This window comes from Anomaloglossus baeobatrachus, chromosome 3 (assembly GCF_048569485.1).
Source record: "Anomaloglossus baeobatrachus isolate aAnoBae1 chromosome 3, aAnoBae1.hap1, whole genome shotgun sequence".
Lineage (NCBI taxonomy): Eukaryota > Metazoa > Chordata > Amphibia > Anura > Aromobatidae > Anomaloglossus > Anomaloglossus baeobatrachus.
In genome coordinates this window covers 703892667-703919188 of record NC_134355.1, presented here as the reverse complement: position 1 = coordinate 703919188, position 26522 = coordinate 703892667, and the positions used below count along the sequence as shown (strand labels likewise).

General features: G+C 56.1%; 2 protein-coding genes across 2 annotated transcripts in view; one reads left to right on the top strand and one right to left on the bottom strand.

Moving 5' to 3' along the window:
- Window positions 1–26522, bottom strand: part of NRBP1 (nuclear receptor binding protein 1) — a 71098-nt gene that overhangs the window by 28993 nt on the left and 15583 nt on the right. The window contains 7 exon segments of the mRNA XM_075341390.1: window positions 5040–5063; window positions 13571–13665; window positions 18770–18810; window positions 18898–18987; window positions 19817–19918; window positions 20296–20418; window positions 22538–22748. Coding sequence (XP_075197505.1) covers window positions 5040–5063; window positions 13571–13665; window positions 18770–18810; window positions 18898–18987; window positions 19817–19918; window positions 20296–20418; window positions 22538–22726 — 664 coding nt within the window. The 5' untranslated portion in view covers window positions 22727–22748.
- PPM1G (protein phosphatase, Mg2+/Mn2+ dependent 1G) overlaps window positions 24266–26522 on the top strand; it is a 111932-nt gene continuing 109675 nt past the window's right edge. Inside the window, exon 1 of the mRNA XM_075341694.1 lies at window positions 24266–24419. Within this exon, the coding sequence (XP_075197809.1) occupies window positions 24266–24419 (154 nt within the window). The remainder of the gene's footprint in view (window positions 24420–26522) is intronic.

The following is a 26522-nucleotide window of genomic DNA, read 5'->3' as shown; positions in this document are numbered from 1 at the left end:
GTCACCGACATCCCTCTGTAGATTATATGTGGCCACTGATGACCCCACCTAGACCCCCATTATCAGAGATGTGAGGTCCTGAATGGTCACTGACATCCCTCTGTAGATTGTATGTAGTCACAGATGACCCCACCTAGACCCCCATTACCAGAGATGTGAGGTCCTGAATGGTCACTGACATCCCTCTATAGATTATATGTGGCCACTGATGACCCCACCTAAGCCCCCATTACCAGAGACGTGAGGTCCTGAATGGTCACTGACATCCCTCTGTAGATTGTATGTAGTCACAGATGACCCCACCTAGACCCCCATTACCAGAGATGTGAGGTCCTGAATGGTCACTGACATCCCTCTATAGATTATATGTGGCCACTGATGACCCCACCTAGACCCCCATTACTAGAGACGTGAGGTCCTGAATGGTCACTGACATCCCTCTGTAGATTATATGTGGCCACTGATGACCCCACCTAAGCCCCCATTACCAGAGACGTGAGGTCCTGAATGGTCACTGACATCCCTCTGTAGATTGTATGTAGTCACAGATGACCCCACCTAGACCCCATTACCAGAGATGTGAGGTCCTGAATGGTCACTGACATCCCTCTGTAGATTGTATGTAGTCACAGATGACCCCACCTAGACCCCCATTACCAGAGATGTGAGGTCCTGAATGGTCACTGACATCCCTCTGTAGATTATATGTGGCCACTGATGACCCCACCTAAGCCCCCATTACCAGAGATGTGAGGTCCTGAATGGTCACTGACATCCCTCTGTAGATATGTGGCCACTGATGACCCCACCTAAGCCCCCATTACCAGAGATGTGAGATCACTGATGTCATTGTAAATTGTACATTCTCTACATGGGATAAAGATAGTAGTGGGGTACACATGGATTAGTACTAGGAGCAATGCAAACCACAAGGATCCGTGTTTGGCCCAATTCTTTTAAATATTATTAAAGGGGTTTTCCAAAAATGAGAAAAAAAATGACGTCTCTGGTATAATTCACACCGCAGCCCATCCTAGTCATGTGCTAGTACGGACTGAAGACATACAGCTCCAAAAACCTGTGTGTCAACCGACAAGAGCTGCACCACACACATCTCCATTAGGGGCTGGCAAATGTGAAGAAATATAGCGACTCCTCACGGAGCACAACAGAGTGAGCTGTCAGACTGACGGAGGAGGGGGATGAAGCTGGAGACCTCATCGTAAAGCACGACATTGGTGAGAACAATTCTTCACAGGTATGTGTGATACAGCGTTGTGACTTGACACATTGGGGCCAGGAGCTGTAAGTCTGTAAGCCCTACTAACACGTGACTAGGACAAGCTGCAATCTCAATTGTATCAGGGACGCCATTTTATCTTATTTCGGTAAAACCCCTTTAATGACCTTGTAGATGGGATTGGGAGTAAAGGGTCAGTCTCTGCTGGTGACACCAAACTATGTAGGATGTTAAAGGCTTGCTATATTACCGAATAATCTGGATAAGATGTGTGCGTGGACTAAGCCAAATGTATTGTCCCCTCTATGAATCACTTCTGAGGCCACAGCTTGGACACTATAAAAAGGATATTGGGGAGAGTCAGATTAACCTCTTCACCTCGGGTGATTTTCCATTTTTTGCTTCCCTTCTTCCAAGAGCCATACTCTTCCTTTTTTATTTTTCCATCTATATTGCCGTATGAGGCCTTGTACTTTTCAGGGGAACCATTAATTTTACAAAATATTGTACTAAAAAACAGGGAAAAAATTCAAAGTGTGGTAAAACTACAAAAAAGAAGTGAATTTCCAGAATTGTTCACTATCTGGTAAAACTGAGCGGCCACGTGATTTCCCCGGTCTCGACGAGTTCACAGACACCAGACACATCGGCTTTCGGTTTTTTTATTTAATTGAAAACATTTTCAGAAATTTGTCATGAATTAATGAAGACGCTCTTGTGGCTGTTTCCCGAGCCCCGTTCTGTTGTCGTGATTTTGGGATCTGGGGCTCAGTGACGCTTACTTTTTGCGTCTCGAGCGGACGGTTTTAATTATACCATAATTAGGGGCAGATACGAGGTTTTCTTCACCTATTATTGTATTTTAATGCCATGTTGAGATGGGCGAAAAACAGTAATCCTGGGGTTTGCAATGGTTTACTCGCTACGCCGTGCACCGATCAGATTAATTGAGTTTATAGTTTGATAGATCGGGCATTTCTGAACGCAGCGATACTAAATGTGTATTTTTTAAAAAATGTATTTTACTTTTTAAAAACATAATAGGGCAAAAGGGGATTTGAACTTGTGTATTTTTTCCATGTTTCAAAACTTTATCCCAATGTTTTATTGTATTTACAAATTCTTTTGGGGGATTGAAACTACAATCATCCAATCGCTTGTGCTGCACAGAGGAGTGCATCGGCGTCCTCAGCGTCATCGTCCTCAGCGTCATCGTCCTCAGCGTCATCGTCCTCAGCGTCCTCAGCGTCATCGTCCTCAGCGTCATCGTCCTCAGCGTCATCGTCCTCAGCGTCATCGTCCTCAGCGTCATCGTCCTCAGCGTCATCGTCCTCAGCGTCATCGTCCTCAGCGTCATCGTTCGTCGGCATCCTCATCTTCAGTGTCATCGTTCGTCGGCATCCTCAGCGTCATCGTTCGTCGGCATCCTCAGCGTCATCGTTCGTCGGCATCCTCAGCGTCATCGTAGGCAGTCTCAGTGTCGGCATCCTCAGCGTCATCGTTCGTCGGCATCCTCAGCGTCATCGTTCGTCGGCATCCTCAGCGTCATCGTTCGTCGGCATCCTCAGCGTCATCGTTCGTCGGCATCCTCAGCGTCATCGTTCGTCGGCATCCTCAGCATCATCGTTCGTCGGCATCCTCAGCGTCATCGTTCGTCGGCATCCTCAGCGTCATCGTTCGTCGGCATCCTCAGCGTCATCGTTCGTCGGCATCCTCAGCGTCATCGTTCGTCGGCATCCTCAGCGTCATCGTAGGCACTCAGTGTCGGCATTCTCAGCGTCATCCTCAGCGTCATCGTAGGCAGTCTCAGTGTCGGCATCCTCAGCGTCATCGTTCGTCGGCATCCTCAGCGTCATCGTTCGTCGGCATCCTCAGCGTCATCGTTCGTCGGCATCCTCAGCGTCATCGTTCGTCGGCATCCTCAGCGTCATCGTTCGTCGGCATCCTCAGCGTCATCGTTCGTCGGCATCCTCAGCGTCATCGTTCGTCGGCATCCTCAGCGTCATCGTTCGTCGGCATCCTCAGCGTCATCGTTCGTCGGCATCCTCAGCGTCATCGTTCGTCGGCATCCTCAGCGTCATCGTTCGTCGGCATCCTCAGCGTCATCGTTCGTCGGCATCCTCAGCGTCATCGTAGGCACTCTCAGTGTCGGCATCCTCAGCGTTATCGTTCGTCGGCATCCTCAGCGTCATCGTAGGCAGTCTCAGTGTCGGCATCCTCAGCGTTATCGTTCGTCGGCATCCTCAGCGTCATCATAGGCAGTCTCAGTGTCAGCGTCGGCATCCTCAGCGTCGGCATCCTCAGCGTCGGCATCCTCAGCGTCGGCATCCTCAGCGTCGGCATCCTCAGCGTCATCGTTCGTCGTCATCCTCAGCGTCATCGTTCGTCGTCATCCTCAGCGTCATCGTTCGTCGGCTTCCTCAGCGTCATCGTAGGCAGTCTCAGTGTCGGCATCCTCAGCGTCATCGTTCGTCGTCATCCTCAGCGTCATCGTTCGTCGGCATCCTCAGCGTCATCGTTCGTCGGCATCCTCAGCGTCATCGTTCGTCGGCAGTCTCAGTGTCTGCATCCTCAGCGTCATCGTTCGTCGGCATCCTCAGCGTCATCGTAGGCAGTCTCAGTGTCTGCATCCTCAGCGTCATCGTTCGTCGGCATCCTCAGCGTCATCGTAGGCAGTCTCAGTGTCGGCATCCTCAGCGTCATCGTTCGTCGCATCCTCAGCGTCATCGTTCGTCGGCATCCTCAGCGTCATCGTTCGTCGGCATCCTCAGCGTCATCGTTCGTCGGCATCCTCAGCGTCGGCATCCTCAGCGTCGGCATCCTCAGCGTCGGCATCCTCAGCGTCGGCATCCTCAGCGTCGGCATCCTCAGCGTCGGCATCCTCAGCGTCGGCATCCTCAGCGTCGGCATCCTCAGCGTCATCGTTCGTCGGCTTCCTCAGCGTCATCGTAGGCAGTCTCAGTGTCGGAATCCTCAGCGTTATTGTTCGTCGGCATTCTCAGCGTCAACACTGCTCTGTACAGTAATGATGCGCTTCCCAGTCAGTGCTCATTAAATCACGCTATTGAAGATAGCCAGAGGCGGCGCGGCTCCCAAACAGCCAGAGGCGGCGCGGCTCCCAAACAGCCAGAGGCGTCTATCATGGACTGATGCTGGTCATGAAGGGTGGAATAAATGTAAGACTGGGGCAGTCAGTAACGTGGCTTTTTGTGGAGATCAGTCGTGGTCAGTGATTTACACTCTTTAGGTTTTATTATTTTATTGTAAACAGCAGAATGTGAATTGTGATTGCAGCCATAGATCCCGGGATTCCACAATCATTAATACTCCCACACGGCGGCGCTCTGCATGACACCACCATTACCTGAGAGCGATTCTCCAGCAGGGTCCGCAGATCTCTCACCCCATCCCTTCCCCAGCACAGAGCATCGAAAAGCAAGCAGCGGAGGGTGAGCACAGAGCCCCCCACCCACGGAGGTGGAAATGCAATGAAGATGAGAAAGGGTTAAAGAGAAGCCATCTATGGGGACAGGGGACATGCACACATGGAGGGGCTCCTACATGCTACGGAGCTACAGAATTCAGCAGCTAACAAACCCGTGAAGGCAGCAAAGCTCCTGCCAAGCCAGGCGAGAGGGGAAGGGTATGCACCCGGTACAAGCGTCCCCTGCCCCCGGAGCTGCAATCACCCATGTAACCAGGAGTATCGGAGGGACAGGTCACATGGGCGAGTGCCACAAGCTGCACACAGATACAATGCAACCACAGAAACATCACAGGAGCTGAAGAGTCGTCTCACCATTAGCAAAAATCCTATGAAAGACTGGTGTGGAGACAGAGCGGCCGAAGCAGGAGATAAAACGAGACAAGTCAATGAGTGGATGGAACGGCTGGGGGTGGAGGGAGCACGTCATAATACAAGAGGTGGTGCATGCATTGCCGCGCTCACACCAGACCGCCACCCGGGGCCCGGGACCCCTCACACCAGACAGCCACCCACGGGACCACTCACACCAGACAGCCACCAACAATACCGCTCACACCAGACAGCCACCCGGGGGCCCGGGACCGCTCACACCAGATAGTCACCCACGGGACCGCTCACACCAGACAGCCACCCGGGGGACCGCTCACACCAGACAGCCACCCGGGGGACCGCTCACACCAGACAGCCACCCGGGGGACCGCTCACATCAGACAGCCACCAACAATACCGCTCACACCAGACAGCCACCCGGGGGCCCGGGACCCCTCACACCAGACAGACAGACACCCATGGGACCGCTCACACCAGACAGCCACCCGGGGGACCGCTCACACCAGACAGCCACTCGGGGGACCGCTCACACCAGACAGCCACCCGGGGGCCCGGGACCCCTCACACCAGACCGTCACCCACGGGACCGCTCACACCAGACAGCCACCCACGGGACCGCTCACACCAGACCGCCACCCGGGGGACCGCTCACACCAGACAGCCACCCGGGGGACCGCTCACACCAGACAGCCACGCGGGGGGTCCCGGGACCGCTCACACCAGACAGTCACCCACGGGACCGCTCACACCAGACCGCCACCAGGGGGGCCCGGGACCGCTCACTCCAGACAGACAGCCACCCACGGGACCGCTCACACCAGACCGCAACCCCACCAGACAGCCCACCCGGGGGGCCACTCACACCAGACCGCCACCCCCGGGACCCCCCACACCAGACTGCCACCCACGGGCCCGGGAACACTGTACGTATGGAGACGGGACTGCTCCATCTGTACAAATGCACATAGGGCCCGGGGTCTGCTCCACCTGTACGTATGCACACGGGGACAGCCCCACCTGTACGTATGCACACGGGGACAGCTTCACCTGTACGAATGCACACGGGGACAGCTCCACCTGTACGAATGCACACGGGGACAGCTCCACCTGTACGTATGCACACGGGGACAGCTCCACCTGTACGTATGCACACGGGGACAGCTCCACCTGTACGTATGCACACGGGGACAGCTCCACCTGTACGTATGCACACGGGGACAGCTCCACCTGTACGTATGCACACGGGGACAGCTCCACCTGTACGTATGCACACGGGGACAGCTCCACCTGTACGTATGCACACGGGGACAGCTCCACCTGTACGTATGCACACGGGGACAGCTCCACCTGTACGTATGCACACGGGGACAGCTCCACCTGTACGTATGCACACGGGGACAGCTCCACCTGTACGTGTGCACACGGGGACAGCTCCACCTGTACGTATGCACACGGGGACAGCTCCACTGTACGTATGCACACGGGGACAGCTCCACCTGTACGTATGCACACGGGGACAGCTCCACCTGTACGTATGCACACGGGACAGCTCCACCTGTACGAATGCACACGGGGACAGCTCCACCTGTACGAATGCACACGGGACAGCTCCACCTGTACGAATGCACACGGGGACAGCTCCACCTGTACGAATGCACACGGGGACAGCTCCCTGTACGTATGCACACGGGGACAGCTCCACCTGTACGTATGCACACGGGGACAGCTCCACCTGTACGTATTCACACGGGGACAGCTCCACCTGTACGTATGCACACGGGGACAGCTCCACCTGTACGTATGCACACGGGGACAGCTCCACCTGTACGTATGCACACGGGGACAGCTCCACCTGTACGTATGCACACGGGGACAGCTCCACCTGTACGTATGCACACGGGGACAGCTCCACCTGTACGTATGCACACGGGGACAGCTCCACCTGTACGTATGCACACGGGGACAGCTCCACCTGTACGTATTCACACGGGGACAGCTCCACCTGTACGTATTCACACAGGGACAGCTCCACCTGTACGTATTCACACGGGGACAGCTCCACCTGTACGTATTCACACGGGGACAGCTCCACCTGTACGTATTCACACAGGGACAGCTCCACCTGTACGTATGCACACGGGGACAGCTTCACCTGTACGAATGCACACGGGGACAGCTCCACCTGTACGAATGCACACGGGGACAGCTCCACCTGTACGTATGCACACGGGGACAGCTCCACCTGTACGTATGCACACGGGGACAGCTCCACCTGTACGTATGCACACGGGGACAGCTCCACCTGTACGTATGCACACGGGGACAGCTCCACCTGTACGTATACAAATAGAGCCCGAGGTTTGCTCCACCTGTGCACACACATACTGGACCCAGGACCACTCAGAGCGCACACACGCACCTAGCTTGCCTTCACCCCGGAAGCAGCGCGCACACACACAAAAACACACTCCTTCCCCTCCCCCTGAAAGAAGCAGCAGCACACACTACTTCCCCTCCCCCTAGAAGCAGCAGCAGCACACACTCCTTCCTCTAGGAGCAGCAGCACACACTCCTTCCTCTAGGAGCAGCAGCACACACTACTTCCCCTCCCCCCAGAGCAGCAGCACACACTCCTTCCCTAGGAGCAGCAGCACAAACTCCTTCCTCTAGGAGCAGCAGCACACACTCCTTCCTCTAGGAGCAGCAGCACAAACTCCTTCTCTCTAGGAGCAGCAGCACACACTCCTTCCTCTAGGAGCAGCAGCACACACTCCTTCCCCAGGAGCAGCAGCACACACTCCTTCCCCTCCCCCTAGAAGCAGCAGCACACACTCCTTCCTCTAGGAGCAGCAGCACACACTCCTTCCCCTAGGAGCAGCAGCACACACTCCTTCCTCTAGGAGCAGCAGCACACACTCCTTCCCCTAGGAGCAGCAGCACACACTCCTTCCCCAGGAGCAGCAGCACACACTCCTTCCCCCAGGAGCAGCAGCACACACTCTTCCCCTCCCCCCAGGAGCAGCAGCGCACACTCTTTCCCCTCCCCCCAGGAGCAGCAGCGCACACTCCTTCCCCTCACCCCAGGAGGAGCAGCACACACTCCTTCCCCTCCCCCCAGGAGCAGCAGCACACACTCCTTCCCCTCCCCCCAGGAGCAGCAGCACACACTCCTTCCCTTCCCCCCAGGAGCAGCAGTACACACTCCTTCCCCTCCCCCCAGGAGCAGCAGCGCACACTCTCCTTCCCTTCCCCCCCAGGAGCAGCAGCACACACTCCTTCCCCTCCCCCCAGGAGCAGCAGTACACACTCCTTCCCCTCCCCCCAGGAGCAGCAGTACACACTCCTTCCCCTCCCCCCAGGAGCAGCAGTACACACTCCTTCCCCTCCCCCCAGGAGCAGCAGTACATACTCCTTCCCCTCCCCCCCAGGAGCAGCAGCGCACACTCCTTCCCTTCCCCCCAGGAGCAGCAGCACACACTTCTTCCCCTCCTCCCCAGGAGCAGCAGCACACACTCCTTCCCTCCCCCCAGGAGCAGCAGCACACACTCCTTCCCCTCCCCCCCAGGAGCAGCAGCGCACACTCCTTCCCTTCCCCCCAGGAGCAGCAGCGCACACTCCTTCCCCTCCCCCCAGGAGCAGCAGCGCACACTCCTTCCCCTCCCCCCAGGAGCAGCAGCGCACACTCTTCCCCTCCCCCCCAGGAGCAGCAGCGCACACTCCTTCCCCTCCCCCAGGAGCAGCAGTACACACTCCTTCCCCTCCCCCCAGGAGCACACACTCCTTCCCCTCCCCCCAGGAGCAGCAGTACACACTCCTTCCCCTCCCCCCAGGAGCAGCAGTACACACTCCTTCCCCTCCCCCAGGAGCAGCAGTACACACTCCTTCCCTCCCCCCAGGAGCAGCAGTACACACTCCTTCCCCTCCCCCCAGGAGCAGCAGTACACACTCCTTCCCCTCCCCCCAGGAGCACACACTCCTTCCCTCCCCCCAGGAGCAGCAGTACACACTCCTTCCCTCCCCCCAGGAGCAGCAGTACACACTCCTTCCCCTCCCCCCAGGAGCAGCAGTACACACTCCTTCCCCTCCCCCCAGGAGCAGCAGTACACACTCCTTCCCCTCCCCCCAGGAGCAGCAGTACACACTCCTTCCCCTCCCCCCAGGAGCAGCAGCACACACTCCTTCCCCTCCCCCCAGGAGCAGCAGTACACACTCCTTCCCCTCCTCCCCAGGAGCAGCAGCACACACTCCTTCCCTTCCCCCCCAGGAGCAGCAGCACACACTCCTTCCCCTCCTCCCCAGGAGAAGCAGCACACACTCCTTCCCCTCCCCCCAGGAGCAGCAGAACACACTCCTTCCCTTCCCCCCAGGAGCAGCAGCGCACACTCCTTCCCCTCCCCCCAGGAGCAGCAGTGCACACTCCTTCCCCTCCCCCCCAGGAGCAGCAGCGCACACTCCTTCCCCTCCCCCCAGGAGCAGCAGGCGCACACTCCTTCCCCTCCCCCCAGGAGCAGCAGTGCACACTCCTTCCCCTCCCCCAGGAGCAGCAGTACACACTCCTTCCCCTCCCCCCAGGAGCAGCAGCACACACTCCTTCCCCTCCCCCCAGGAGCAGCAGTACACACTCCTTCCCCTCCCCCCAGGAGCAGCAGCACACACTCCTTCCCCTCATCCTAGGCGCAGCAGCACACACTCCTTCCCCTCACCCTAGGTGCAGCAGAACACACTCCTTCCCCTCACCCTAGGCGCAGCAGCACACACTCCTTCCCCTCACCCTAGGCGCAGCAGCACACTCCTTCCCCTCACCCTAGGCGCAGCAGCACACTCCTTCCCCTCACCCTAGGCACAGCAGCACACACTCCTTCCCCTCACCCTAGGCACAGCAGCACACACTCCTCCACCCTCCCCCAGGAGAAGACGCACACACTCCTTCCCCTCACCCTAGGCGCAGCAGCACACACTCCTTCCCCTCACCCTAGGCGCAGCAGCGCACACTCTTTCCCCTCACCCTAGGCGCAGCAGCACACACTCCTTCCCCTCACGCTAGGCGCAGCAGCACACACTCCTTCCCCTCACGCTAGGCGCAGCAGCACACACTCCTTCCCCTCATCCTAGGCGCAGCAGCACACACTCCTTCCCCTCACCCTAGGCGCAGCAGCACACACTCCTTCCCCTCACCCTAGGCGCAGCAGCACACACTCCTCCACCCTCCCCCAAAAAAAGACGCACACACGCCATCCCCTCACCCTAGGCGCAGCAGCACACACTCCTTCCCCTCACCCTAGGCACAGCAGCACACACTCCTTCCCCTCACCCTAGTCACAGCAGCACACACTCCTCCACCCTCCCCCAGGAGAAGACGCACACACTCCTTCCCCTCACCCTAGGCGTAGCAGCACACACTCCTTCCCGTCATCCGAGGTGCAGCAGCACACTCCTTCCCCTCACCCTAGGAGCAGCAGCACACTCCTTCCCCTCCTCCCCAGGAGCAGCAGCAAACACTCCTTCCTTCCCCCCCAGGAGCAGCAGCACACACTCCTTCCCTCCTCCCCCCAGGAGAAGCAGCACACACTCCTTCCCTCCCCCCAGGAGCAGCAGAACACACTCCTTCCCTTCCCCCCAGGAGCAGCAGCGCACACTCCTTCCCCTCCCCCCAGGAGCAGCAGTGCACACTCCTTCCCCTCCCCCCAGGAGCAGCAGCGCACACTCCTTCCCCTCCCCCCAGGAGCAGCAGCGCACACTCCTTCCCCTCCCCCCAGGAGCAGCAGTACACACTCCTTCCCTCCCCCCAGGAGCAGCAGCACACACTCCTTCCCCTCCCCCAGGAGCAGCAGCACACACTCCTTCCCCCTCATCCTAGGCGCAGCAGCACACACTCCTTCCCCTCACCCTAGGCGCAGCAGCACACACTCCTTCCCCTCACCCTAGGCGCAGCAGCACACACTCCTTCCCCTCACCCTAGCGCAGCAGCACACACTCCTTCCCCTCACCCTAGGCGCAGCAGCACACTCCTTCCCTCACCCTAGGCGCAGCAGCACACACTCCTCCACCCTCCCCCAGGAGAAGACGCACACACTCCTTCCCCTCACCCTAGGCGCAGCAGCACACACTCCTTCCCCTCACCCTAGGCGCAGCAGCGCACACTCTTTCCCCTCACCCTAGGCGCAGCAGCACACACTCCTTCCCCTCACGCTAGGCGCAGCAGCACACACTCCTTCCCCTCACCCTAGGCGCAGCAGCACACACTCCTTCCCCTCATCCTAGGCGCAGCAGCACACACTCCTTCCCCTCACCCTAGGCGCAGCAGCACACACTCCTTCCCCTCACCCTAGGCGCCCAGCAGCACACACACTCCTCACCCTCCCCCAAAAAAAGGACGCCACACACGCCATCCCCTCACCCTAGGCGCAGCAGCACACACTCCTTCCCCTCACCCTAGGCACAGCAGCACACACTCCTTCCCCTCACCCTAGTCACAGCAGCACACACTCCTCCACCCTCCCCAGGAGAAGACGCACACACTCCTTCCCCTCACCCTAGGCGTAGCAGCACACACTCCTTCCCCTCACCCTAGGTGCAGCAGCACACACTCCTTCCCGTCATCCGAGGTGCAGCAGCACACTCCTTCCCCTCACCCTAGGAGCAGCAGCACACTCCTTCCCCTCACCCTAGGCGCAGCAGCACACACTCCTCCACCCTCCCCAGGAGAAGACGCACACACGCCATCCCCTCACCCTAGGCGCAGCAGCACACACTCCTTCCCCTCACCCTAGGCACAGCAGCACACACTCCTCCACCCTCCCCAGGAGAAGACGCACACACGCCATCCCCTCACCCTAGGCGCAGCAGCACACACTCCTTCCCCTCACCCTAGGCACAGCAGCACACACTCCTCCACCCTCCCCCAGGAGAAGACGCACACACTCCTTCCCCTCACCCTAGGCGCAGCAGCACACACTCCTTTCCCTCATGCTAGGTGCAGCAGCACACACTCCTCCACCCTCCCCCAGGAAAAGACGCACACACTCCTTCCCCTCACCCTAGGCGCAGCAGCACACACTCCTTTCCCTCATGCTAGGTGCAGCAGCACACACTCCTCCACCCTCCCCCAGGAAAAGACGCACACACTCCTTCCCTCACACTAGGCGCAGCAGCACACACTCCTTCCCCTCACGCTAGGAGCAGCAGCACACACTCCTTCCCCTCACCCTAGGCGCAGCAGCACACACTCCTTCACCCTCCCCCAGGAGAAGACGCACACACTCCTTCCCCTCACGCTAGGAGCAGCAGCACACACTCCTTCCCCTCACGCTAGGAGCAGCAGCACACACTCCTCCACCCTCCCCCAGGAAAAGACGCACACACTCCTTCCCCTCACGCTAGGAGCAGCAGCACACACTCCTTCCCCTCACGCTAGGAGCAGCAGCACACACTCCTTCCCCTCACCCTAGGCGCAGCAGCACACACTCCTTCCCCTCACCCTAGGCGCAGCAGCACACACTCCTTCACCCTCCCCCAGGAGAAGACGCACACACTCCTTCCCCTCACGCTAGGAGCAGCAGCACACACTCCTTCCCCTCACGCTAGGAGCAGCAGCACACACTCCTCCACCCTCCCCAGGAAAAGACGCACACACTCCTTCCCCTCACGCTAGGAGCAGCAGCACACACTCCTTCCCCTCACGCTAGGAGCAGCAGCACACACTCCTTCCCCTCACGCTAGGAGCAGCAGCACACACTCCTTCCCCTCACCCTAGGCGCAGCAGCACACACTCCTTCACCCTCCCCCAGGAGAAGACGCACACACTCCACCTCACACTAGGAGCAGAAGCACACACTCCTTCCCCTCACGCTAGGAACAGCAGCACACACTCTTCCCCTCACGCTAGGCGCAGCAGCACACACTCCTTCCCCTCACCCTAGGCGCAGCAGCACACACTCCTTCACCTCACCCTAGGCGCAGCAGCACACACTCCATCCCCTCACACTAGGCGCAGCAGCACACCCTCCTTCACCTCACCCTAGGCGCAGCAGCACACACTCTTCCCCTCACACTAGGCGCAGCAGCACACACTCCTTCCCCTCACACTAGGCGCAGCAGCACACCTCCTTCACCTCACCCACCCTAGGCGCAGCAGCACACACTCCTTCCCCTCACACTAGGCGCAGCAGCACACACTCCTTCATCTCACCCTAGGCGCAGCAGCACACACTCCTTCCCCTCACACTAGGCGCAGCAGCACACACTCCTTCACCTCACCCTAGGCGCAGCAGCACACACACTCCTCACCCTCCCCCAGGAGAAGACGCACACACTTGCAGGTGTGGACATACACAGGGTTGGAGGCGCTCCGGTTAGTGTGTGTCCTCAGTGCCCTGCTCTGGTTGTTTCTAGTAAAAACCCACTTATTGTAACATACAAGAGCTGTTAATAGCGGCAGCTAGAGAGCGGACATTATTATTGCTGCCGGGCAGACGGACAACAGGTGTGAGCTGCCAGGGTGAGCGGAGGCTTACCGGAGCCAATCTTGATGAGTCCATTGTGCTGAATGAAGATGGTGTCACAGGTCAAGTTTCCATGGATAATTGGAGGGTCACAAGAGTGGAGGTAACTGTGGAGAAAAGAGACAACAATCTTACCGCCTATAGACTCACAGCCGAGCAGAGGGCGGCCACAGCGACTGACACCCCCGACTGTAATAGTATAATGCTGCACCCAACATATCACCATCTACTACAACCTATACACCCTCACAGCCGAGCAGAGGGCGGCACACAGCGCCTGACACCCCCGACTGTAATAGTATAATACTGCACCCAACATATCACCATCTACTACAACCTATACACCCTCACAGCTGAGCAGAGGGTGAGACACAGCGCCTGACACCCCCGACTGTAATAGTATAATACTACACCCAACATATCACCATCTACTACAACCTATACACCCTCACAGCCGAGCAGAGGGCGGCACACAGCGACTGACACCCCCGACTGTAATAGTATAATACTGCACCCAACATATCACCATCTACTACAAACCTATACACCCTCACAGCCAAGCACAGGGTGACACACAGCGACTGACACCCCCGACCTGTAATAGTATAATACTGCACCCAACACATCACCATCTACTACAACCTATACACCCTCACAAGCCGAGCAGAGGGTGACACACAGCGACTGACACACCCCGACTGTAATAGTATAATACTGCACCCAACATATCACCATCTACTACAAACCTATATACCCTCACAGCCGAGCACAGGGTGACACACAGCGACTGACACCCCCGACTGTAATAGTATAATACTGCACCCAACACATCACCATCTACTACAACCTATACACCCTCACAGCCAAGCACAGGGTGACACACAGCGACTGACACCCCCGACTGTAATAGTATAATACTGCACCCAACATATCACCATCTATTACAACCTATACACCCTCACAGCCGAGCAGAGGGCGGCACACAGCGCCTGACACCCCCGACTAATAGTATAATACTGCACCCAACATATCACCATCTACTACAACCTATACACCCTCACAGCCGAGCAGAGGGCGGCACACAGCGCCTGACACCCCCCGACTGTAATAGTATAATACTGCACCCAACATATCACCATCTACTACAACGTATACAACCTCACAGCCGAGCAGAGGGCGGCACACAGCGCCTGACACCCCCGACTGTAATAGTATAATACTGCACCCAACACATCACCATCTACTACAACCTATACACCCTCACAGCCGAGCAGAGGGCGGCACACAGCGCCTGACACCCCCGACTGTAACAGTATAATACTACACCCAACATATCACCATCTACTACAACCTATACACCCTCACAGCCGAGCAGAGGGCGGCACACAGCGTCTGACACCCCCGACTGTAATAGTATAATACTGCACCCAACATATCACCATCTACTACAACCTATACAACCTCACAGCCGAGCAGAGGCGGCACACAGCGCCTGACACCCCCGACTGTAATAGTATAATACTGCACCCAACACATCACCATCTACTACAACCTATACACCCTCACAGCCAAGCACAGGGTGACACACAGCGACTGACACCAGTGACTGTAACAGTATAATACTACACCCAACATATCACCATCTACTACAACCTATACACCCTCACAGCCGAGCACAGGGCGGCACACAGCGACTGACACCCCCCGACTGTAATAGTATAATGCTGCACCCAACACATCACCATCTACTACAACCTATACACCCTCACAGCCGAGCACAGGGTGACACACAGCGACTGACACCCCCGACTGTAACAGTATAATACTACACCCAACATATCACCATCTACTACAACCTATACACCCCTCACAGCCGAGCACAGGGCGGCACACAGCGACTGACACCCCCGACTGTAATAGTATATATACTACAACCCAACATATCATAATCTACTACAACCTATACACCCCCACAGCCGAGCAGAGGGCGGCACACAGCGACTGACACCCCCGACTGTAATAGTATAATACTGCACCCAACATATCACCATCTACTACAACCTATACACCCTCACAGCCGATCAGAGGGCGGCACCACAGCGACTGACACCCCCGACTGTAACAGTATAATACTACACCCAACATATCACCATCTACTACAACCTATATACCCTCACAGCCGAGCACAGGGTGACACACAGCGACTGACACCCCCGACTGTAACAGTATAATACTACACAACACATCTATTACAACCTATACACCCTCCACAGCCGAGGAGAGGGCGGCACACAGCAACTGACACCCCCGACTGTAATAGTATAATACTACACCCAACACATCATCTACTACAACCTATACACCCTCACAGCCGAGCACAGGGTGACACACAGCGACTGACACCCCTGACTGTAACAGTATAATACTACACCCAACACATCACCATCTACTACAACCTATACACCCTCACAGCCGAGCAGAGGCAGCACACAGCGACTGACACCCCCGACTGTAACAGTATAACACTACACCCAACATATCACCATCTACAACCTATACACCCTCACAGCCGAGCACAGGGTGACACACAGCGACTGACACCCCTGACTGTAACAGTATAATACTACACCCAACACATCACCATCTACTACTACAACCTATACACCCTCACAGCCGAGCACAGGGTGACACACAGCGACTGATCCCCCGACTGTAATAGTATAATACTACACCCAACATATCACCATCTACTACAACCTATACACCCTCACAGCTGAGCACAGGGTGACACACAGCGCCTGACACCCCCGACTGTAATAGTATAATACTACACCCAACATATCACCATCTACAACCTATACACCCTCACAGCCAAGCACAGGGTGACACACAGCGCCTGACACCCCCGACTGTAATAGTATAATACTACACCCAACATATCACCATCTACTACAACCTATACACCCTCACAGCTGAGCACAGGCAAGAACAAATAGCTCGGGCACACAAAAAGTCAAGAGTCTGAGGCAAAGTAGTGCTTGAATTTCAGTTTGCTTGTTTATTGATGTAAAGGGTCCAAACGTAAAAATAAAACATCCAACGTTGCGGCCTTGACATACAGGCCTTCGTCAGAGAAAGTCTATATGATTGGGGAAAAAACGGTGTATATACAATATACGGAATCTCCGTAAGAAAAAGGATACCTCTATTGACATCAATGGTATAACTGATAGCAAACAAGAGATGTACGGATAACGTTAAAGAAATGGAGTCCACTGTATGACACCAGATGCCGTACAAAAATTGCAGTAGAAACTGCTGATATGGGAAGTGCCCTTAAATTCAGAGGCAACTCGTATCAGGTATGATAACCGGACGGTAGAAATATTATGTATTGAGGCACGGTGTGTGAACAACACCCTAAAGGCGTGGACAAGCCGAGTAGTATAGTCTTTATCCTGCTAAATAAGGCTAGGGATTAAGGCATCAACAATTAATGTTGTGGGGGAAATCAGTCGGACTCCTTGTATGGAATAAATCCTGTGTGGTGGCCGGTCCCCATGGAATTCCTATGGGGACCGGCCACCACACAGGATTTATTCCATACAAGGAGTCCGACTGATTTCCCCCACAACATTAATTGTTGATGCCTTAATCCCTAGCCTTATTTAGCAGGATAAAGACTATACTACTCGGCTTGTCCACGCCTTTAGGGTGTTGTTCACACACCGTGCCTCAATACATAATATTTCTACCGTCCGGTTATCATACCTGATACGAGTTGCCTCTGAATTTAAGGGCACTTCCCATATCAGCAGTTTCTACTGCAATTTTTGTACGGCATCTGGTGTCATACAGTGGACTCCATTTCTTTAACGTTATCCGTACATCTCTTGTTTGCTATCAGTTATACCATTGATGTCAATAGAGGTATCCTTTTTCTTACGGAGATTCCGTATATTGTATATACAACCCGTTTTTTCCCCAATCATATAGACTTTCTCTGACGAAGGCCTGTATGTCAAGGCCGCAACGTTGGATGTTTTATTTTTACGTTTGGACCCTTTACATCAATAAACAAGCAAACTGAAATTCAAGCACTACTTTGCCTCAGACTCTTGACTTTTTGTGTGCCCGAGCTATTTGTTCTTGACTGTATTGTGATATTTTCTCGGAGGCACCTACTTTGTTGACAAGTGAGCCAGACTTTACCTTATATTGAAGCTGAGCACAGGGTGACACACAGCGCCTGACACCCCCGACTGTAATAGTATAATACTACACCCAACACATCACCATCTACTACAACCTATACACCCTCAAAGCTGAGCAGAGGGCGGCACACAGCGACTAACACCCCCGACTGTAACAGTATAATACTACAACCCAACACATCATCTATTACAACCTATAACACCCTCACAGCCGAGGAGAGGGCGGCACACAGCAACTGACACCCCCGACTGTAATAGTATAATACTACACCCAACACATCATCTACTACAACCTATACACCCTCACAGCCGAGCAGAGGGTGACACACAGCGACTGACACCTCCCGACTGTAATAGTATAATACGGCACCCAACACATCACCATCTACTACAACCTATACACCCTCACAGCCAAGCACAGGGTGACACACAACGACTGACACCCCCGACTGTAATAGTATATAATACTACACCCAACACATCACCATCTACTACAACCTATACACCCTCACAGCCGAGCACAGGGCAGCACACAGCGACTGATCCCCCGACAGTATAACACGTTGCACCATCCTCTATGGCTGAAGTATATGACGTGACAGTGTGATGGTGGAGCGCACTCCATTCCTGTACACCCTAGTAACACTGTAGTCTTGACTACTTGGAGGATATAGCAAATATGGTTGGTGACTGGAGACGGTAGATGAGGAGGAGTGTCTAACGCTTTACTAGATCTCGTGGGGTTCTGGCAGGACGAGGATTTTCACCGGTGGCCTGGGTGAGGAAGGGACGTGGAGGGGTGCCACCCAATTAGGAGCTCATCTTTGGGGCAGATTGTGGCTATTGCGGAGGAGGATTTGGCACAATCAGTGTGTGTAGCCATGTTCCCTGGCACGTTACACACAATCCTGAGGTCTCATCCGATCATCTGATGACGACAAGCCTGACACTAAAGTGTTATCAGGGTTGTCAGCGTCATCACCGGGGCCCCACTCACCTGAGTGCAGACAGGATCTGCGTGCACCATCTCTTCCAGGCCTGTGGACATAAGTACAATTATCAGACATGAAGGATGGGGTAGTGGGGTGCGTCATTACACCGCAGGAGGGGTGGACACATCCTCACCTTCTCATTCATCGTCTTATGGTTTTTCTTGGTCTTTTTCAGGAACTGTTTGAGGCTCCCGGACGACATGTATTCTGTGATGAAGATCACCTGTCAAGAAAAGGGGCGGGAAAATGGTTGTCAGCAAAGATCGTGAGGTTGTCAGGTGTCCAGGGACCTGTAGTGTGATAGTATACAGGACAGCCGCCAGTGAAACAGAAGGGTCTTACGTAACCATGGTATCTATGACCAGGGTCCTGGAGGGCATATGTGTGCATGAAGAAAACTCACTACCTGTGGCAGGAGCCGAAAAATGAGGGCCGACCGTGGGAGCGGCCGGGGAGGGCCGACCGTGGGAGCGGCCGGGGAGGGCCGACCGTGGGAGCGGCCGGGGAGGGCCGACCGTGGGAGCGGCCGGGGAGGGCCGACCGTGGGAGCGGCCGGGGAGGGCCGACCGTGGGAGCGGCCGGGGAGGGCCGACCGTGGGAGCGGCCGGGGAGGGCCGACCGTGGGAGCGGCCGGGGAGGGGCCGACCGTGGGAGCGGCCGGGGAGGGACGACCGTGGGAGCGGCCGGGGAGGGCCGACCGTGGGGAGCGGCCGGGGAGGGCCGACCGTGGGAGCGGCCGGGGAGGGCCGACCGTGGGAGCGGCCGGGGAGGGCCGACCGTGGGAGCGGCCGGGGAGGGCCGACCGTGGGAGCGGCCGGGGAGGGCCGACCGTGGGAGCGGCCGGGGGAGGGCCGACCGTGGGAGCGGCCGGGGAGGGCCGACCGTGGGAGCGGCCGGGGAGGGCCGACCGTGGGAGCGGCCGGGGAGGGCCGACCGTGGGAGCGGCCGGGGAGGGCGCATGGGGGGGGGGGGGGGGGGGGGGAGTTCAGAGAGCGCTCAGACGCATGGGGAGGAATTCAGAGACTGCTCGCACGCAAGGGCCGGGGACTTACCCTCGCTCTGTTCTCCTTCACGTCCGCCCAGTACTTGTGGAACTTGACAATGTTGAGATGTTCCAACTGGATGAGATTATCAAATACGGCCTTCACCTTGTCCTGGAAGAGACATCACCAGAGAAGGGGTCAACCCTACCTGATCCATGATACATGTGCACCAACACGTGTCCCCCACTACCAGAGACCGCCACATCATTACCAAGCCCACCCATGCTCAAAAACGTGCCCTCCCACTACCAAAGACCCCACATCTTTACCAAGTCCACCCATGCTCCAACACGTGCCCCCCACATCATTACCAATTCCATCCCTGCTCCAACATGTGCCCCCCACATTTTACCCTAGCTGGTCCCACTCCCAGCAGGCCCCTCCACCAACCCAGCAGGCCCCACCCCTTGTAGGCTCCTGCCCTGCTCCAACACATGCCCCCCACCACCCCAGTAGGCCTATTCCCTACCCCAGCAGGCCCCACCCACCTCCTGCAGCTTGAAGTTCTTCCTTTCAGAGAACTGCACCTCGTTCCAGACCACCTCCACCCCCTCCTCGGTGTCCATGGCGAGGTAGGCGCTGTCGATGCCCGGCACATTTCGTTGGTTCACCTGCGGGGAGTGACACGTTCATAATCAAGTCCCTGACATATTTTATCTGATCTTACTGCAGTGCTGACCCCCGACAGAGGGGCCCCCGGCCCAACAGACATGCTCCATACAAGAGGGGGGTCCCGGGTCTCTGGGGAAATCAGGGGGACCGGGAAACTATCCCACCAATACCAGAAAACGCTGGGGGTCCTGCTGTCACAAACGCTCACATAAAACTCATAATGGCAGCAAAACCACACAAAACTAACTCCAGACCGAGCGGACGAATCACCCCACAGTCTGTGCTGCTGCAGTACCAGGGCATGAACAGCAGGGGCGCTGTGTCCGGAGAAAAAAAGCCGAGCCCTCTAACATGGGCCTCAACTGGCTGCAGTCACAAAGGGTTAAATATCACAGCATCCGCATAGTAATGACAAAGAAGTGCTGCAGCAGCCCTTCAACACCTACGGGGTACAGCCTCCGGCACACGGACGTCCACACGATGGAGAAGCGGCTGCAGGACAGCAGCACATAGGACAGAAAACTGCGCATCAGGAGCGAGGAGGGAGACGGCCGCTGATGAGTCAGGAGCGATGGAGGCCAGCCAGCAACCGGTCACCTGACCCGAGCGACGGAGGCCAGCCAGCAACCGGTCACCTGACCCGAGCGATGGAGGCCAGCCAGCAACTGGCCACCTGAAAGGAGCGACGGAGGCCAGCCAGCAACTGGCCACCTGAAAGGAGCGACGGAGGCCAGCCAGCAACTGGCCACCTGAAAGGAGCGACGGAGGCCAGCCAGCAACTGGCCACCTGACAGGAGCGACGGAGGCCAGCCAGCAACTGGCCACCTGACAGGAGCGACGGAGGCCAGCCAGCAACTGGCCACCTGACAGGAGCGACGGAGGCCAGCCAGCAACTGGCCACCTGACAGGAGCGACGGAGGCCAGCCAGCAACTGGCCACCTGACAGGAGCGACGGAGGCCAGCCAGCAACTGGCCACCTGACAGGAGCGACGGAGGCCAGCCAGCAACTGGCCACCTGACAGGAGCGACGGAGGCCAGCCAGCAACTGGCCACCTGACAGGAGCGACGGAGGCCAGCCAGCAACTGGCCACCTGACAGGAGCGACGGAGGCCAGCCAGCAACTGGCCACCTGACAGGAGCGACGGAGGCCAGCCAGCAACTGGCCACCTGACAGGAGCGACGGAGGCCAGCCAGCAACTGGCCACCTGACAGGAGCGACGGAGGCCAGCCAGCAACTGGCCACCTGACAGGAGCGACGGAGGCCAGCCAGCAACTGGCCACCTGACAGGAGTGACGGAGGCCAGCCAGCAACTGGCCACCTGACAGGAGTGACGGAGGCCAGCCAGCAACTGGCCACCTGACAGGAGTGACGGAGGCCAGCCAGCAACCGGCAACCTGACAGAAGCGATGGAGGCCACCCAGCAACCGGCCACCTGACATGAGCGATGGAGGCCACCCAGCAACCGGCCACCTGACAGGAGTGACGGAGGCCAGCCAGCAACCGGCAACCTGACAGAAGCGATGGAGGCCACCCAGCAACCGGCCACCTGACACGAGCGATGGAGGCCACCCAGCAACTGGCCACCTGACACGAGCGATGGAGGCCACCCAGCAACTGGCCACCTGACACGAGCGATGGAGGCCACCCAGCAACCGGCCACCTGACACGAGTGATGGAGGCCAGCCAGCAACTGGCCACATGACCCGTGCGATGGAGACCAGCCAGCAACCAGTCACCTGACCCGAGCAATAGAGGCCAGCCAGCAACCGGCCACCTGACACAATCGACGGAGGCCAGCCAGCAACCGGCCACCTAACACGAGCAACTGAGGCCAGCTAGCAACCGGCCCCCTGACACGAGCGATGGAAGCCAGCAAGCATCCGGTCACCTAACCCGAGCGATGGAGGTCAGCCACCAACTGGCCACCTGACACGAGCGATGGAGGTAGGTCAGCCAACAACCAGCCACGTGACCTGAACGACAGAGGCCAGACAAGAGCCAGACTCGAGCGATGGCAGGAGGAGTAGGGAAGGGGTCACGTGACACAAGCAATGGCAGGAGGAGCAGGGAAGGGGGGGGGGGTCACAAGACATTATCTGGGGATGACAAAGACTCACCTCTTCTCGCCTTTTTTGCCAGCGACCGCATGGCGACTCCTCCAGGATCTCTGACTCGTCTTCACTCTCCTCCTCCTCCTCTTCGGCAGGTACAGAGGGAGCACTCACCGGAGGGGACATGGAGACAACAGTGTCCAATTTGGGGTCTGAGCCTGTACTAGGGGCGGCTTTATTCTCCCCTTCAGACATCGTTGTGGGAAGAAGGCGACACCTGAAAGTAGGAAGGGGCGACGTCAGCGCGATATCAGGGGGAAAACACAGGGTGCCCAATGACGAGAGCCAAAACACCAATGACCAGTACCACAGGGGCGAAATTGGGAGGGAGACAACACAAGGTCCGCAATGATGAGAGGTACAAAACCCAAGAACCGAGACCACAGGGGAAAGGTCAGTGCAACATCAGGGGGAACAACAAAAAGGGTTCACAATGACGAGCAGCACTAGACCAAAAACCAAGACCACAGGGGCAACGTCTGGTGGGCAACACAGGGTCCACAATGACAAGCAGCACTAGACCAAGAACCATGACCACAGGGGCAACGTCTGGAAAGGGGATAACAAGGTCGACAATGATCAAAGACTGACATCATAGGGGCAACATCAGAGGGGACAACAAAGACGGGAGGCACAAACCAAGGACCAGCACTACAGCCGCGACATCAGCGCAACATCAGGGGGGACAACACAGGGTCAACACTGACGGGAGGCACAAGACCAAGAACAGAGACCACAGTGGCGACGTTTTGGGGGACAACACAGGGTCTATGATGGGAGGCATAAGACCAAGGACCGAGACCAGTGTGTTGTTGTCAGCGCAACATCAAAAAACATGGGATCCACAATGACAGGAAGCACAAGACCAAGACCACAGGGGCGACATCTGGGGGACAACACAGGGTCCACATTGACAAGAGGAACAAGATCAAGGGCCGAACACACAATATCAGCACAAGTTTCACAATGACGAGAGGTACATGACCAAAAACCAAGACCACAGGGGCCAAGTCAAGGAGGACAACAAAGGGTCCACAATAACGAGAGGCAGAAGAACCAATACCTCAGGGGTGACGTCAGCGCAACATAAGAGGGGGACAACAAAGACTCCGCAATGACGAGAGGCTCAAGACCATAGACTAAGACAACAGGGGCGGCATCAGCATGAAGTCAAAGGGTACAAGTTCCACAATGACAAGTCATAAGACCAAAAACTAAGACTACAGGGGCGATGTTGGAGAGGACAACACAGGGTCCACAATAAAGAGAAGCACAAGACCAAGAACCGAGACCACAGTGACAAAGTCCCAGGGAACAACACAGGGTCCGCAAAGACAACAGGCGCGAGATCAAGAACCGACAACACAGGGTCCAAAATGACAAGAGGCACAAGACTAAGATCGCAGGGGCAAGATCACTTCAAAGTTGGGGGAAACAAGGTCCGCATTGACAAGAGGTACAAGACCAAGGACTGAAAGTACAGGGGCAACATCAGCTCAACATCAGAGGGAACAAAACAGGATCAACAATGACGGGAAGCGCAAGACCAAAAACCGAGAACACAGGGACGAAGTCTGCGCAACATCAGGTGGAACAATACAGGGTCTACAATGCTAAGAGGCACAAGACAGAACACAGGGGCAACATCAGGGGGGACAATATAGGGTCTACAATGCTAAAAGGCACAAGAGAGAACACAGGGGCGACGTCCAGAGGTACAACACAGGGTCCACAATGACGGGAAGCAGAAGACCAAAGACCAAGAACAAAGGAGCGACGTCTGCACAACATCAGTGGGGACAACACAAGGTCTACAATGCTAAGAGGCACAAGACAGAACACAAGGGCAAAGTCCGGGGGTACAACACAGGGTCCACAGTGACGGGAGGTACAAGACCAAGATCAGAGACCAGTGACTACATCTGGGGGGACAACACCACAAGAGGCACAAGACTAAGACCACAGGGGCAATATCAGTTCAAAGTCAAAGGGGAAAAATAGTGTACACATTGACAAGAGGCACAAGACAAAAGACTGAGACCACAGGGGCAACGTCAGGGCGGACAACACAGGGTCCACAATGACTAGAGGTACAAGACCAAGAACAGAGACCACAGTGGCAACATTTGAGGGGACAACACAGGGTCTACAATGATGGGAGGCAAAAGACCAAGGACCGAGACCACGGGGCAAGGTCAGTGTGACGTCAAAGAGTATAACACTAGGTCCACAAAGATGACAAGAGGCACAAGACAGAACCGGGACAAAAGGAGCGACTTCAGGGGGGACAAGACAGGGTCCACAATGACAGGAGGCACAAGACCACAGCGGCGACATCAGCACAACACCAGGGGGGACAACACAGGGTCCAGAATAACGGGAGGGACAAGACCAAGAACACAGGGTCAAAGTCCGGGGGACAACACAAGGTCCACAATGACGAGGTACAAAACCAAGAACAGAGACCACAGTGGCGACGTTTGAGGAACAACAGCGGGTCCACAATGATGGGAGGCATAAGACCAAGGACCGAGACCAAAGGGGCGAAGTCAGCGAGACATCAAAGAGGATAACTCTAGGACCAAAAAGATGACAAAAGGCACAAGACCCGAACTGAGACCACAGGAGCGACTTCAGGGGGTACAACACAGGGTCACAAAGATGGGAGGCACAAGATCAAGGACCACAGGGGTGACGTATGAGAGACAACACACGGTCCACAATGATAGGAGGCACAAAACCAAGAGCCAAGACAAGAGCAGTGACGTCCGGAGGTACAACACAGGGTCCACAATGACTAGAGGTACAAGACCTAGAACAGAGACCACAGGGGTGACGTTTGGGGGGACAACACAGGGTCTACAATGATGGGAGGCATAAGAAAAAAGGACCAAGACCACAGGGGCGAGGTCAGCCAGACTTCAAAGAGTATAACACTAGGTCCACAAAGACGTCGAGAGGCACAAGATCAGACCAAAGACCACAGGAGCGACTTCAGGGGGGACAACACAGGGTCCTCAAAGACGAGAGACACAAGACCAAGGATCAAGAATACAGGGGCTATGTGAAGGTGGATAACACAGGGTCCTCAATGACAAGAAGCACAAGAACAAGGGTCGAGACCACAGGGGCATTGTCAGCATAAATTTCACAATAACGAGAGGCCCAAGAACAAAAACCAGGACCACAGGGGCGAAGTCAGAGAAGACAACACAGGATTCACAATAACGAACGGCAGAAGAACGAAAACCATAGGGGCGACATCAGCGCAACCAAAAAAGGGGGCAACAAAGCCTCCGCAATGACGAGAGGCTCAAGACCAAAGACTAAGACCACAGGGGAGGCATCAAGAGTTACGTAAAAAAGTACAAAATAGGGTCCACAATGACAAGAGGCAGAAGACCAAGAACGAAGACCACAGGGACGACGTCATCACAACATAAGCGGAACAACAAAGACTCCGCAATGACTCAAGACTCAAGACCAAGGACTAAGACCACAGGGGAGGCATCAAGAGTTACGTAAAAAAGTACAAAATAGGGTCCACAATGACAAGAGGCAGAAGACCAAGAACGAAGACCACAGGGACGACGTCATCACAACATCAGGGGAACAACAAAGACTACGCAATGACGAGAGACTCAAGAACAAGGACTAAGACCACAGGGGCGGCATCAGCACAAAGTCAACAGATACAACACAAGTTTCCCAATGACGAGAGTCACAAGGCCAAAAACTAAGACTACAGGGGCGACGTTGGGGAGGACAACACAGGGTCCGCAATAAAGAGAAGCACAAGACCAAGAACCAACACCACAGGGACGAAGTCTGGGGGAGCAACACAGGGTTCGCAAAGACAATAAGTGTGAGATCAAGAAACGACAACACAGGGTCAGAAATGACAAGAGGCACAAGACTAGATCACAGGGGCAAGATCAGTTCAGAGTTGGGGGGGTGAGGGATCAAGGTCCGCACTGACGAGAGGTATAAG